The following is a 16330-nucleotide window of genomic DNA, read 5'->3' as shown; positions in this document are numbered from 1 at the left end:
CACCGAATTACTGCCAAAGCGGGACCCGCTGCCAAAGTACTGGGTCTTCTGTGGTAATTCGGTGGCCGGGGGCCCCCGCCATGGGTCTTCGGGGCACTTCGGCGTCGGGTCCCGGAGCAGAAGGACCCCCCGCCACTGAATTACTGCCAAAGCGGGGCCCCTTCTCTGCCCTGAAGCAAACAAGTGGTCTTTGGAACACGCCTATCATGGTTCCTGGTACGAAGTGTGAGCAAGCCTGGCATGGTCCCAGGGGTTGCTCAAATGCAGGAAAGGAGTCAAACCCTGTAGTTTTAGCTGACTGAGGTTTATGGGTCATATTTTACAGCCCATACTCCTTATTTAGGCAAAGCTCCCATGTCTCCAGTGCCTGAATATGAAGTTAATAAAGGCCTCAGGAACTGCCCTGCGTGAATTTCTGCAGTGACACTCATAGAACAACAACAACAAAATTAGAAGGGCTCTGAATCCTCATGCATCAGGGCATGTGCTTATTTCCATATGGGGGTCAGAGATAATTTCTTGCCAACAGGACTTAATATCTCACAGCTTTGTGGAGGTTTTATGTTTTCTTCTGGCATTTGGTATTAACCTCTGTTGGAGGCAAGATGCTGGATTAGCTGGACCAATGGTCTGATCTGATATACCAATATCCATGTTCCTGTGTACATGAAACACCTAGATAGAGATATCTAGACAGCCTCCTGATATTTGCTGAGGCATAGTTATAGGGTCTGATTTTGATTTCACTTTGGTGTAATTTGGGAGTACCTCTTGGAGAGACATAGGGAAAATCCATTGAAAATGAAACAATCAGGCCTGTAGTCTGAGATAGGTGGAGTACGTGCTGAGTACACTATACCAGATACAAGTGTTGAAGTGCTCCACTCCCAGCACCTTGTAAGGAAGCAGGGCCGGCTCTAGCAATTTCGCCGCCCCAAGCACGGCGGCACGCCATGGGGGGTGCTCTGCCCCTCGCCGGTCCCGCGGCTCCGGTGGACCTCCCACAGGCGTTTCTGCGGACGGTCGGCTGGTCCCGTGGCTAAACAGATAGCTAAGGGTTAATGTTTCTTTTACCTGTAAAGGGTTAACAAAGGGAACCAAACACCTGACCAGAGGACCAATCAAGAAACAAGATTTTTAAAAGCTCAGGGAGGGAATGTTTGTGTCTGTGTCTTTTGTCTCTCTCTCGGCTATGAGAGGGATTTCTATCTCCAGGCTTTTCTAATCTTTCTGTTTCCAAGTGTAAGTACAAAAGGTAGAAGACATAGGTTTTATATGTTTTTTTGTATTTACATGTGTGTAGTTTGCTGGAATGTTTAAATTGTATTTCTTTTTGAATAAGGCGGTTTATTCATATTTTTCTTTTAAGTGTTGACCCTGTATATTGTCAAACCTTGATACAGAGAACATTTTAATGTCTTTTCTTTCTTTTATATAGAACTTTCTTTTTAAGACTGTTGGATTTTTTTTCCTAGTGGGAATTGGTGGGGAGGAAAGGAATAGAGGGGAAGGGAAAATCTCTTTGTGTCAGAGTTGCAAAGCGTACCTTGCAGGGATCTGACTGAGTGAGGGTGAAAGAAACTTGATCTCTCTCTGTTTTCCTTAATCTGTTTGCCTCTGGGGAAGGGGATTAGATTCAAAGAGTTTGATCAGTAATCTCTCAGGGTAGCCCAGCGAGGGAGCCTGGGAGGGGTAAAGGAGGGGGAATGGTTTATTTCTCCTTGTTTTAAGAATCCAAGGGATTTGGGTCTTGGGGTCCAGGGAGGTTTTGGGGACCAGGAGGAGGAGGCGCTGTAATTCCTGTCTGATGGCAGCGAGATCAGATCCAAGCTGGTAATTAAGCTTGGAGGTTTCAGTCGGGCTTCTGAGGCGGTATCCATCGCACCTATTTGATACGCAGCATATCGAAATGTTCAGAATTTGGAATTTATGCTTATGATATGTCCACCAGAGCCGCGGGACCAGTGGACCGTCCACAGCCATGCCTGTGGCAGGTCCACCAGAGCCGTCTGCCGCCCTCCCAGCTACTGGCAGAGTGCCCCCTGCGGCGTGCCGCCCCAAGCACGTGCTTGGCATGCTGTGACCTGGAGCCAGCCCTGTAAGGAAGCACCATTGGAAGATGAGGGGGGTGTCTTTGTGATGCAGGCTCAGGGAGTGTGGGGGCCCTTTAAGAAAAATAGCCTTGCTAACTGGAGCTGAACTCAGTCCCTTTCTTGCGAAGCTAAAACATTCTTTCACTTCTCCACAGCCAGCAGATTATCAGTTCTTGCCTTATCTTGTTACAGGTGCTTTGACTGACATGAGAGAATTGACATGTTAACCACACTGGCCTTTCTGGGGATTCCTACACTAGCTGAGACCTCCTTTTCCTTGGGGCAGGTGGGGCTGAAAGGCTTGGTTGGCTCAAAGGATGGGCAATGGGACCTTCCACATATAAACTGATGGTTCAAATTCAGTGTAAACTGGTAGTGACTGAAATAACTTTGGCATTACTGGTCCTGCTGGCCACATGGTAGCCAATGTGAAACAAGCTGGTGGCCGCCCATTAGTTCAGAATGGCCAAGGACAACTGGTACCATTGTTGGCAGGGTCGCCAGCAAGGCTGAGAAGCATATGGCTCCTGGAGCCTGCACAACTCCCTTACTCACAGAGGGGGTCACTGCAGACACATTGGCACCATGGTGTGGGGGAAGTTTGTGCTGTCACTACCCACACTGCACCTGCACTGCGGAGAGAAGAGTTGTCTCCAATGCTGTCATTATAGTACTTTTCCCAAAAGGGCCTGGATGGCTGAGGTGTGAGAGAGGGAACCTTTCAGTGCTAGGTCATGTGTTTGAATCTGACTTGAATGGACAGATTCCAGGAGGTCGGTGCATGTGGGCCATCTCTCCTTCTCCTGTGTGAGCAGAGTGCTAACAAAGGTGCCCTATAGTGATGGATGCACCTGCCCACTGGACAGAAACCACTCAGTGCCCATTAGTTAATAAGGACTTTCTGTCACTGCCACTATGTGTGTGGATTTAAACCAGTGATGAAAGGCTCCCGTTACTGATTCCTAAAATCACCCTGACTCTGAGAGTCTCGGTCCATGAGCAGACGATACCCTTGCCTCCCAGTATTCTGGTAGGTGGGCTCATCCCTGCCCACCCTCACTGCCTTGTAGTTCTAATCTCCCTACTCCCCGAATAGGCCCTGCTACAAAAGGAAAGCCAGACATTCTGTGTGCATTAAGGGGGTTCAGGGAGCTGATGGGCTTCCTGGATTTCAGCTCCCCCCGTTTATCAGTTGTTGCCACAGAACAACACAGGCAGCAATATGATCTTGTATAGCAGGATCAGATTGTGTGTGAGAGGAGGGCAATGCTAGGAGAAACCCACCTTGATTGTCTCTCTTGAAACCCCCCTGTAGAAATTCTCCTTCCAAGGTTTATAGCGTGTGTGTGGAGGGGAGAGAGGGAGACCTGTTATCTTGCCACTCCAGGACCCACACAGTGGTTTGGGGGATGGGGTGGCTCGCTGCCCCCTTCGATTTCCCTTTAAATGGAAGCCCTGCCCACTGAAATTGACACAGTCCTCCTTGGCTGGCCAATGGGAGCCTTGGCTGGGTGTTCTGTTTGTTACAAGTTTCACATTGCTGGAAGACACAGAGACTGAGAGAAACAGAGAGTCAGTGTGTGTGTGAGGGAGCGTGGATGAGGGGGGGAAGAGAGCGAAGAGGGGAGCGACAGAGAAAGAGAGAGAGGGAGGGAGGATGCCTGTTTGGAGCAGCAGGCATCAAGGAGAGAGAGAAATGGCATATTAGACCATTACCATGAGCAGAGCCCAGGGCTTCTGCTAAACAGCTTTTCCATTTCTTAATAAAAACATATTCCACCAAATGTCTCCTGTCCCTTGCAGAGCCCTGCCAGCTGGTACCTTCACTCCTTCTGCAGCCTGTAGAAAGAAGGGAAGTTTAATTTTTTTTAAGTGTTGAAAAGGGATTTTTTTTAAGTGAGGGCCAAAAGACAGAGAGTGGTGGTGGAGGAGGAAGGGGAGGGGCAGTGCTGAAATCAGGGTAACTGACGCTTGGTCGCCTTTAGGAGGTCTGTGTACCTGGGGGGCTGCTTGAATGCAAGCTATTCCGAGTGCCTCCAAGCAAAGCTGCAGCAGCAACAGCTCAGCAGATGTAGATGTGTGCGGGTGTGCATGCTTAACCCTTTCTACGCTCTCTGGATTTATACCATGCTGAAGATCCTAACCAAAAAGCTCAGGGACCAGAGTTTGAATGAGATCCAGCCTTTCCAGCTAAAGGTAAGAAAAACTCCCAGCATGTCTTTTTTTCTTTTTGGCATGGTGCAGCTAATTAATAAGAGGGATAATAAAGCTATTAACTTTCAGCATTCTGTGTCCAGGGTCAGTTGCCTTTCACCCTGCTCAGAGTGCCAGTCAGGGTTGGAATTGGCCTGTACTGCGTTAATGTTATTAAGACCTATTCCTTTGAATGCAGGCCTGCCTTTTTGCCAAGGCAGGATATAATATAGAATGCGTGTGTGGTGGAGAAACATATATATTGGTCTTTTAGCATAGTAATATTTTTAATAAGGTGCATGTTTGAGAGCCGAGGGATGTGTGTGTGTGTATATCTATATCTATATATGTATCTAAAATCACACCTTTTTGATGTTGCAGTAGCACCTAGAGATCTCAGCCAGGTTGGAGCTCCATTGTGGTAGGTACTGTGTAAACATAACTAGTCTGAGCTCCATTCTCTTCAATATTTTTGCAATTCATTCTCTCCTGGATCTGAAGGCCAGAATCAGACCTGGAGTTTGCAGCCTGGTTCACTTCACTGACCTAAGGCTTTCTGTACCTTGCGTATATCCATGTTTAGTTTGTACTGGAAAGCTAGGGACTGCAAACTCAGGCCAATGTATATCCAAGCCCCCTCTGCAAATGGCAAGGAGGAATTTATCAACCATATGTTGTGAAATAAAAATGGAGCCAGGGTGAGAGGAATACACAAAGTGCCAGGTTCTGGTTCAGGACACTGGGGGGTGAATCTGGAGTAATCCCACTGAAATCAGTGGAGTTTCACTGGATTTGCATTTGTGTCAGTGAGAGCAGAATCTGGCCCCAAATCAAAGAAGGGACCAGGGAAAAGTAGCAGCCTTTAGTGCCTGGTTTGGGGGGTGGGGGTGCTATGCAGCGGTCTCCAGTGGAGTCTTTTGTATGCATTACACAGGAGCAGATTGTAGTATGCATCTGTGCTCCTGCACAGTTGCTCTGGCTACATTGGTGGCAACTTTTTGAGAAATGGGGCTGATATTTCCTCCATGTTCTATGTCCGGTTCACTTCTTCCAGTTTGGATTGTAGATTCTGTTGTTTTTGAGAGAGGAGAGGAGAGGAGAGGAGAGGGAGTTGTTTGGAGGCAATAGGGACATTATTTTAGATTGTGGCAGATCGATCCCATGTAGAACACGCTTTGTGTGTGGGCAGTGCGCAGGGCTATTTCTTTGGGCCTTGTGTGGCTCTCGCCACCTTTTGTTTTAATTTTCTTTCTGAATCTTGAATTCTGAAACCTGAAAGATTTCTGGGGCTGAAGATGAGACACTGAGAACCAACAGGGCCTCATAGACTTTCAGGATGCACATATGCATCCACAGAAACCGGCGCTATAAGCATCATCCATTTTATTCACACAAGTGTCAAGGTTCTGCGGTTCTGCGGCACGAACAAGTGAGTTGCATTTTTGAAGGCCTATTGATACAGTCTTCAGATCTCAGTGTCTCCAAAGCCTGACACTTAGGCCTGTGCAAGTGTCATTGCAACCTGCCAGAATTGCTCGTACAATGACTGGCACAAACGTGCGTGGGCACGAAGCCAGAGTTTCCGCACTCTGGGCTCAAACATGCCTTAATGGCCACTGGGGACAATGTGGAGCTGAACCACTATGGGGAGCTCTGGGTGAGGTTTTACCTCAGACCAGCATCCCTTCCTCACTACTTCATGGAGTACACAATACTATCCCTTGTGTGTCTGGCCAGATCTTCTAACGGCTGTTGACTTGGGGAAGGTACCACCAGGGACATGTGGAGTACCTGTGCTTTGGAGAGTTGTGCCTGGTGTCTGGGGGCTGTCTGAACCCCCCCCATCCTCTCCCTTACACACTCTAGGAGCAGCTGGTCACAAACGGGCCCTCAGAGCTCCACATTCTTGGAGAACATGTCAGCGTCTTCTCAGCTTCCCAATTTGCACATCTGGCTGCATGCGTGATGCATGTATTCTTGGGTTACAATTACTTGCCCAAGGCTGTTCTGAAAGTCTAAAGGGGCCAGTTCTGCAGGCAGTGAAGTCAGTGGGAGTTTTGCCATTAATGAGAGTAAGATCAGGTCTGTGGTTGTCAGATTAAGGATGAGTGAATCACTTTGGATAAAATAAGATCTGACCTCCAGCCAAAACCCAAACCGAGCAATTTCTAAGCTTTTTATTTATTTATTTATTTTTAAAAATCTGGTTAGCTGATTCCACCCACGTTGTCATGCGCTTCTGCACTTCACATGCTTGCTGGAAGTTCCTAATACTATGGAACAGACTATTCTTACGTTTCTAGCGCTACTGGAAGCAGGCAGTATTGAAATCTTGCTACTGATACTATTCTTCAGTGGATTTCTAGTCCAATTTTGCAGACTCAAGAAGTTCAGAAAGATTTTTAAATAGGCACTCAAACTTTTGGATGCTTCTCAGAATAGAGCCCCTGAACATTTTGTGGATCTAACTAATGGTACTGCATGGAATAAATGGGCTTAGTGTGTTTGGTCATGTTCCTTTAGTGGCTGGCCTCATTGAGAATAAGAACCTGCTATCATAGCAGCTGATGGAATTACTACTCTAGCTCATGCAGGGGCTGCTTGTGCTATCACTGCTGGAGGCCCTGGGTTCTGTTCCTACTAATGGTGGTGTCTTTACCCATGTGGCCATACATTTCTTATACTGAGCCGTCCCATACAGCTTCACCTGTTGCCTCTGTCATCTGATCATATTTGCTACAGAGGAGGACCAACTTGAAACACAAAACCTTCCAAAGCTTGGTGGAGTGTTAGAAATCTAGAGGCAAAGCCAGATCTGAATTTTACAGTTTGGGATCCATCTTCTGTGACAACAGGCAGCTGTAGAACAGACTCTGTAAGGGTGAGGAGGGTGTTTAGGGGAATGAGAAAGGGAGTTTAAATTTGTGAGCAGCATTCTGTTGAAATTTTCCAAGTGAGGGAATAAGAGAGAACCATACTCCTCCATGCTCCTGCTTTTTAGCTGGGCCTCAACCAGCCCTCCAGAACTGAACCGCTGAAGCAGGTAGTTAGACATCCCAATGAGTGCAGTTATTTGTACCCCCACGTGACACACTGGCATATGATCCCCTGTTCTTTGATAACAACTCTTGTCTCAGACCTGACAAACTCACTACATCAAGTACGTTGCTTACAGGTATTTTATCCATAAAGAGTAACATGTAAGATCTCTGTTGAAAACTTGCAACTTAGCAACATTCATAATCATACTGTTACATGTGGTATGCAAGGAATAATGTAATTATATTGAAGTTTTTGCCCTCGGTCTTAAGGTTAAAAGGCATCATCAGGGAATGATATTACTCGGTGACGTCTTGTTCATGCAGGAGGGAGTTGCCAGTCCTCCCTAGTTAGCTGGTGAGGTAATGCCAGGTCTACCATTGCTCCATCCCAGAACAATCAATGGCAACTGCAAACAGTCAAAGCCACTTGGAGGTAAAAAAGGACCAGTACAACAGACAAGGGGATTGCCCTGCCTATGAATAGAGACAAATGAGTGTTCCAATATAACACAGAGGGAGGAGAGGCACTCTGGATCCATTCACTGAGGAGACATCTTGTTGAGCTGGGGTGTTTTCATGTATGTTTGGATCCTGGTTCCTGTGAAACCAGCCTGCTCTGCAACAGTCTGAAGTTTGGAGGGAAAGCCTAGTGTATTAGATAGGAAAGGTAACTATTAATACGTATAGGAGCTAGTTTGTGTTTTCTGATTTTGTTTTGTATTGTAACCATTTGTTTCCATCACTCTCTCTTGTTTCTAGGGGAATCGCTATGCTTTCTTAAATAAACCGCTGTATATTATTACGAGTGATGGTTTAAGGGAAACCTAATAAACTGGGGGACAAAGGATCTGGGATTGTGTGTAGCTCCCAGTGTCGGGGCTGGGAGCCACAGGGAAATGCTTCAAAGATACGCAGCGACTGGGGTGCACTTCTTGTTAATCTGCAGGGCAAAGGCTGGGCTGGCTTGGCCCAGGGGAGAGTGTTTGAACTGTTAATAAGCTGGTGGTATTAGGGAGCTAATACCCAGTTACCACGGTAAGGGTAAGCCTACCACTCGCTAGAAGCAGAAGATAAGGTGACTCACAGTCCTGGATATGCAGAGAACCATCACACTCCAGTTTTGGGCTGGCTGCATTGGAGATCACTTCTGGAAGAACTAGGCCTAGGTACATGGGATAAATAAGATACAGGTAACAAAGCGTGCAAAAATACACAGCGATAAGAGCAAAATGGCTAATTGTGTCAAATGAGTTTGCATGTGCAACTCTAGCACTTTTTTTACTCTCACAAATCACACGGATGCATTTTTTTTCCATCCACAATTAACTGTTTGCCTCACTGCATGCATATGTAATTGATGCAATTTACGAGTTGAGTTTTTAAGCCTAGATTTCAAGCTTTTTGGGACAGGGACTGTGTGTTCATTGCATGTCCATACAATGTCTGTCAAACTAGGGCCTTGAGTGGTGTGCCTACCTGCTACTGCAATGCAAATAATCAATGATAGATTGAAATACCTAGCCCAAGGTGCACAAAATTAATAGCTTTGATGCATCCATCACACGTTCTAGCCAATTACTTTTTATTCACACCATGACAGCAGTGAATGTTTGACAACACAGTAATTGTTGAATTACTGTAACATCAACACCTTAATTGTTATGGGGGCAGGGATAGCTCAGTGGTTTGAGCATTGACCTGCTAAACCCAGGGTTGTGAGCCCAGCCCGTGAGGGGAGCACTTAGGTATCTGGGGCAGAATCAGTACCTGGTCCTGCTAGTGAAGGCAGGGGACTGGGTCCCTTCCAGTTCTATGAGATAGGTAATCTCCATATATAAACATTATTTTAATTCAGAAATATTATTGAAATAACTCTGTATCTGGAATACTAATTCTGTACTGGCGTGAAGCACCATTTTCTGGTTAGGTGAATGAGAAGGGTGTCTACATTTTAGCCCATGAAAGGAAGGCAAATGCTGTTATCATCTGAGTCTCATTGTAACAGAGAACAGCCTCTCATGGCTGCTCAGTGCATACAGCAATATGGTCTAGTCAGTAGAGAAGTCACTTCATCAGCGCACTCACTCCTTCAATTATTTCCCCCTGGCATCTGCCTCCAGAATCAGCTATGGGATTCTGCTGTGACCTCTGGGGTTTTGATGGGTCCCAGCAAGAAGCCATAGACGGATTTTGAGTCCTGGGTGAAAAAGGTGGAGAACCACTGGTTGAGTGGGCTGAACATAGGACTGGCAGACAGGGACTTCTGACCCTGCTCTGACTCACTACTCTGTATTGCCATGGCATGCCACTTAACCTCTCTGGCCATTTACCGGGTCTCAATATGGCCCCTCTCTCTCTCTGTTTCCCCATCTGTAAGATGAGGAAAATAGTATTTATCATCTAGCTCATTACTAATGCTGAATGGGTTCCCTTACAAAGCTCTGCATAAGTGCTCATGATTATTATTCGTCAGGGCAGAATATTGGCTTTCTGATTTTTCTGCTGCTGCTGCAGTTGTGTGCTCCATCTCTCCACTGGCCTCCTACCAGATTGCACATTCAGCTGATGAAAGTCTTGCTCAATGGAATTTATTTTCATCCCTCTCTCCTTAGGAGGCTATTCCCCCATCCCTTTCTGCTTGCTGCTCATGCCTGTTTAGCTCTTCCCTCACAAAGAATTCATTCCCTGAAGATCGTCAGGCTCCGTTTTAAAATCTGAACTGACGACATTTTCCTTTCCTCATCACTGTTTGTAGTTTTATGCTATTTTGGTTAGTTTCAGTCTTATTGGGGAGTCAAGAAGTAACTAAGGACCCAGTTTAATGAGGTACTTTTAAGCAATGTGCCTAATTTAAGTGTGTAAGTACACCTACTGATTTTAAATGAACTGTGAAGGTGCTTAAAGTTAAGCATATGCTTAAGTACCTGGTGGAACTGGGGCTTAAAATAACACCATCAAGTTAAAATGAGATCCTTAGTTGATCTATATAGCAGTATTGCCAACCCACAACCATTCAAAATCATGACTCAGGAGGTTGCGAAAAGTTATGAGATTGGCTTAGAAATCATGAGACCTTGAACAAATTTGGGGGTGCTTCTGGGTTTTGAACTTTTGCCATCTTTTCTCCTCCGTCATGAGGGCGAGAAACTTAAAAAAAAATGAACACCTGAAAGCTGAGATTTTCATATAATCTCGTAACTTCCAAAGCTGAGGATTTAAGAAAAATATCACACAGTATGAGGCTTGTGTAACGTGAGAAGCCAGTGGAGCAACACTGATTTATAGCTGATAAAGATCTAACCTGTAGTTTTAAAAAAGAAATGTCCTGAGCTGTGGGTCAAGAAGGGACCTCAGGGTTTGTCCCTATGTATACTAATCCCTGAGTTTATTGAACCTAAAAATTAAAAAAATCCTAATATACTTTACCCTCATTGTATCACTGTTCATTTACTTTTTGAATTTCAGTGAAAACAGATTGGTCCATTTGCTCTGGTTTGTGGTTCATTTTGAGCTGGGTTCCCTTCCCAGATGTCAGGCAGCAGCAAACACGCATAGAAGTGTGTCTAAAATGCACCACAAGTGTTCAAGATGCCACCCAATGCCCTCTATCTGTGTTTGGCTTTGCACGTTTGGCCCTCGCCACTGGTCCAAGCAACCTTCCTGGTTCCTCCTTATTTTTTTTTTCCATCCTTAAAAGTCCCAGAGCAAGTTTGGCATCTCTGTCATTTTCAGGCTAGAGTGGGTTTGTCTGAGTGATGATTTCTCTTATCTGTGTTGGAGGTCATAACTTGCAGTTGCATACACAGGCATGAGGTGGAAGAGGAAACCTTTGAATGAGGAATTTCCTCTCGATATAGGAGTGCCAGCCTGCTAGCCAGATACTGCAATTTGGTGGGAAAAGGTCTGCAGTTGAGCTGGGGGGAAAAGAAATCCTCCTTTGCCCTTTCACCTATTACATACAAAACAACGTGTTTGTCTCAGGCGACCATCTAAAGTCAGCTTCATTATTTGGAGGAGATAAAGAAGACAGTGTGGCAACTAAGAATTAATATTGCTGTTGGCACCGTGGCCAGTGGCTTTTAGGGGGCTGTGCTGCTGCCAGATGTGTGTACGCTAGGGAGAGAGGGAGCCCAGCTGACAGACTGAGAGATCAACAGTTTCTATGGGTATATTTTTGGCTAACAGAGGCCACTTCAGCTGGTTCAGATTGGATAGTTCTCTCTTGGGAAACCTGTCCATGGCATTCCCCAATCAGCCTGCAGGGGTCGCTGTAGAGCAATGCAGCTCCCTCCCACTCTTTTTGCCTCCTCTCTTCCAGAGACTAGGCAATTTTTTCCCCACTGCCAGAGCTTTCCCTGCCTTCTGCTAGCCTGAGTGAACGAGAAGATGACCCTAGGACTCCAGCTCAATGCACATTGTATTGCATTGGCCACCAGGTTGGCTGGCAGGGTTGCTACTCATCTTGAATTGGATAAGGCTAACCTGCAAGGATAAAAGCAATCCCACAGTTTCTGTTTGGGGCATCACTGGATTGCAATGCAACATTGGGATGTAACCATGCAGAGGCTAGGTTATGCTGGCCTGTTACCACTGGACCAGATCATGCGTGTGATGGGGAAGAAACCGTGCTGGCTGATTCTTGTGCTGCAAGGTCAAATTCTTCCAAATGGGAGACCCTGGGGAAAATCTGCTGCCTGGTTGGAAGGGATCCAAAGTACATAGGGTCACCTCAGATTTCTGGATGGTCCTGATTTTTGCCAGCAGCATCTTATGTGATCTGAGCTTGTGGGCACCAAAACTGGACAGCTGTGTGGCTAACAAGCTCTGAGTTTTACTCTGGAGACGTTTGAACAGGTGGAGCCAAGCAGGGCTGTCCTTAGGATTTATGGTGCCGTAGGCAGGATTATTAAACTGGTGCCCCTGTGCCTGACTTGATCTGAGCAACACAAACATAAGCTTACAGTATTGGAAAACTTGCCACACGCATGTTATTAAAACCGGTTTAACGTAGTGAAGCCACTGTAATGCTGATGGACTAGCACTAAAGAAGTAGCACTATGAAAAAATTCTGATTTGACAGAATGGTGTAAATAATACAATTTTTTTTAATTTGTCAACATATTATTGGAAATTTCTATGAAGGGGTATTGAAACAAGGATTTGTTTTTAATTAAAAGCAATCTTTCTGGCTTTTGGGGCTGCAAAATCAGTAATAATGTCATCGTATGACAAAGACAAAGTGATGTATTTGTTTCAATGCCAAAAATAGCAAGACCGATCAAGTGTGTCCTGACTATTGTAGAGCGGAGAGATAGTTTTTAATGAGTTTAGATTTGAGAATCTGTTCTCTCGTCTGATGCTCTGCTACAGGAATGTCAGTAGAATACGAGTTGGCAATGTCAACTAGGAATATATATACAACAAGTTTGCTGGTATGAATAAACTGTGCAATGTCCATCACATGATTTTGTGCATTGAACATGAATGACAGTGTAACTCAATTCTATACAGTGTCAGTCATATTAATCAAACTATCAACGGTGCTCAGGAGTGCTCTCTAGGTTCTTCGCACTTTGTCATTAGTTGCCTCTTGTTTTCTATTTTGTTTGAATTTAGTGCCCACTCAGCCTGCGACCGAGCTGAGTGATGGAACCCAAGGCCGACAGTGGGTTGAGTGGTCAGCCAGGGTCTCAAGCCGCCAGCCGGTTAGCCACTGCCAGCCTGGGTGTTCTGGGGTTCCAGGCCAGCAGCGGGGTATGGTGGGCCGGTGGCCGGGGGACCCCAGTGGCAATGGGGCAGCAGCCGGGACCCCAGGCATCAAAAATTCAGCTGGCATGCACTTTGCAGTGTGCCCATAGGTGTGCAACCACTGTTCTATACAATAGTGTTCCCCAAACTTGGGGTTTGCGAACCCTTGGGTTTAGCGCAAGAACGTTTACAAGGGATGCAGAAAAATTTCACTAATGGCGGGCCAGGAGGAACCCCGGGCTATATGGGAGACAGCAGGTGGGACCCGTTGCGGGCAAGACACCTCGAGCATGGAGAGCGGGCGCGGGCATTTGGGCAAGGGAGCTGGCAGGCTGAACATCCAGTGCTTCTTTCTCGTGCGGTGGCTGGCCGCGAAGTAACAGTAAGAGTGGGCGCTGGGCAGTTGGGGGCTGCAGACTGAGCCCTGCCTCCGTCAAGTGGGGAACCGGCGGCCGAACCCAGCCCTGGCCCCAGGAAGAGTGGTGTGGGGCAGTGGGGCTCCTATCACAGCTGAAGGAAATTTAATTAAATCCCTGAAAATATTCATTTTTAGAGGGGGTTCATGACACTTCCAATTTAGATGAACAGGGGTTGCGTGGGGGCTGTTAATGGGGAACTCCTGCCTCTATACACTAGGTAAAGAGATGAGCCATTTCACGTGTTGGAGGGCTCTATTTAGCAGTAACAGGGCTATAGGAAAGTCAGTCAACTTGTTTTGTTTTTCTGATAATAAACCTGGCCCCACTCCCTTCCCCATACCAAACTTGTCAAAAATAATTGTCAACAACTTAATTTTCTGTATTTGGCTATGATATTGATTTTTTTTTTATATTGAAATTGAATTCAGGATTGTTAGCAAACATTTTTGGCAAACAAATTTGTTAAATGACAATCTAAATGGTAACACAGCACTGCTTTCGTGCTTGGCTCACCCCCCAGCCTGCTGGTCCAACAGCTGAAGTAGAGGAGGAGATAGGTGGAAAACTGCAGGACCCCAAAATCCACCTCTTAGGGTGCAGAGTGGCAACAGCAGCAGCAAACCCTCAGGTCTGATCACACGCCAATAGGCAACTCCGCCAGCCCAACGGACCATGGTGAAGTTAGCACAGCATCTGATCTCGGGGGGCACCCACGGAGCCACAGCAGCTCATCCTGCCCTGTGCAGCTCCGCCCAGGGAAGAGATGTGCTCCCCAACTAGGGTGACCAGATCTAGATGTCCTGATTTTATAGGGCCAGTCCCGATATTTGGGGCTTTGTCTTATATAGGGACCAGAGCCTATATAAGAAAAAGATCCCAAAATTGGGACTGTCCCTATAAAAGTGGGACATCTGCTCACCCTACCCCAACCCCCTGTCCTGATTTTTTGCACATGCTATCTGGCTATCCCCAGCCCAGACCTGTGTGACCATTCCAATCCTGGCTGCCTGCCAAGGAAGTGAGTTACTTTCACTGTCATTCTTCAGCAGGCAGCCAAGGAGGGGAGGGGAGAGAGAGGAGTGCTCCGTGGGAGGAGGGAGAAAGGTAGGGTGCTCCGTGGGGCAGGGGAAAGAAGAATGGATGTTATGGGGGACAACAAAGGATACTGCCAGAGCCGCCGAGCCTGCCTAACTTCACACCGGGGGAAAGAGTCACACTCACAGGTGAGTTCCTTCCCTCACCCCTTCCCAGAGACCCCAGCAGCCAATCCCCTCCCTCAGACTGTGCTGCATTCGGCTCTCTCTAGGACCCAGCAGCCCTGCTGTCACATGCTCCGCTGCTTCCAGTCTGTCTGGGAGAGCAGTGCCCCCAGACCTAGTGGTGCCCTAGGCGGCTGCCTGATCTGCCTATGGCTAAGGACGGCCCTGGACCCAAGGTCTGATCCTGAACAAGAAGTCCTACATTCTTGACTCTCTTGATGGTGAAACGCAAGAGACCTGATGTAAATCGCTAGGGGAAGGGGCACTTAGATCCGCTGGGCCTGAAAGGGTTAAACAGGGATTTATCTGAGTTGCCTGAAACATCTGCGCTGCCCCTTACAATGCATTTTCCAGCTTGACTGTAATACTGTCGTGTGTGTGTGTGTGTGTGGTTAATGCGATTCCACCTGGTTGAGTAGAGATTATTGTCAAGTGAGATCTCCCAACGGAGGGAGCTTCTCGTCAGCTAACGACACCTCTCTCGGGGACAGCAGGCGCCTTGGCTGGATCTCTTGGGAAGGGGGTGGGGTGGGTCAGAAGCACCGTTATCAATTACACAGTTTGAGCCAAGTACTGTTTGGCTGTGATTGTCTGACTGAGGGGCCCAGGAGGTTCTGGGGAGTCATTGAAAACCATCAACTGAACTGGCCTTTTGCCAAATGATCTCTGCTCAGCACAAATACAGTAACTCCCCACTTAATGTCCTCTCGCTTAATGTTGTTTTGATCTTACGTCCCTGCTCAATTACAGAACATTCTCCGTTTAAAGTTGTGCAATGCTTCACTGTAACGTTGTTTGGCTGCTTGCTTTGTCCACAGCTGGCAGCCCCCCATCAGCTCCCTTATACCCCCCCGCCACAGCACCTCCCGCCCACTGGCAGACTCTGCAGATCAGTGCCTTTCCCTTCCTCCCCCCGCCTCCTGCCCATGGCAATCAGCTGGCTTGCAGCATTCAGGAGGGAGGGGGGGCGAGGACTTGGTTTGCAGACTCCCCCTCCCTCCCCTGCCTCCCGAATGCCGCAAACCAGCTGATTGCTGCGGACAGGAGGGAGGGGGAAGGCTGCGCTCTGAGTCCTCGCTTCTCCCCCCTCCCTCCTGCCTCCTGAACGCTGCATCTACCAGCCTTTGAGGCTAACAATATATGGTTGGTTTGAGGAGACAACGCCACTGCCCATGACCACCTGGAAATTCACTAGTCACCTCTAAGGTTGGTGCGTTCCGGGGCATAGGAACCCTACAATACTGGACCCATATCATTCTGCTGCCTGGCAGGAAGGGCAGGCTTTGTCTTTGCCTGCAGGACCTTGGTGGTATTCAGCAGCATTCACCATGCAGAGCAGGAAATGCCCAGCAGGACAGGAGGAATCTGAAGGCTTTATGGCTCCAGAATGGCTGTACCTTTCACCCCTCGCTCCATCTCGCCATGGGTACCCTTCTGTGTGCCCGGCCTATCTCTCAAGATGGAATGCAGCCGGTCACCCCGCTCTTGTGGACACTTTCCCCTCCCATTTGCGATCACACTAACTGTCTCCTCCCATTCATGAGCCTGTAATGTCCCAGTGGCAACTACAGCCACTG

At 47.3% G+C, this 16330-nt stretch overlaps 1 protein-coding gene across 4 annotated transcripts in view; it reads left to right on the top strand.

The window, feature by feature from the left end:
* The first annotated feature begins 3635 nt into the window (after positions 1 to 3635).
* LOC116830622 (uncharacterized) overlaps positions 3636 to 16330 on the top strand; it is a 77254-nt gene continuing 64559 nt past the window's right edge. For all 4 annotated transcript variants that reach the window (XM_032790213.2, XM_032790212.2, XM_032790214.2 and 1 more), the window contains exon 1: positions 3636 to 4289. In XM_032790213.2, the coding sequence (XP_032646104.1) occupies positions 4185 to 4289 (105 nt within the window). In that variant the 5' untranslated portion in view covers positions 3636 to 4184. The remainder of the gene's footprint in view (positions 4290 to 16330) is intronic.

Source organism: Chelonoidis abingdonii, chromosome 3, assembly GCF_003597395.2.
Source record: "Chelonoidis abingdonii isolate Lonesome George chromosome 3, CheloAbing_2.0, whole genome shotgun sequence".
NCBI lineage: Eukaryota > Metazoa > Chordata > Testudines > Testudinidae > Chelonoidis > Chelonoidis abingdonii.
Note: the sequence above shows the minus strand (reverse complement) of the source record. Positions and strands in the feature narration are given on the sequence as shown.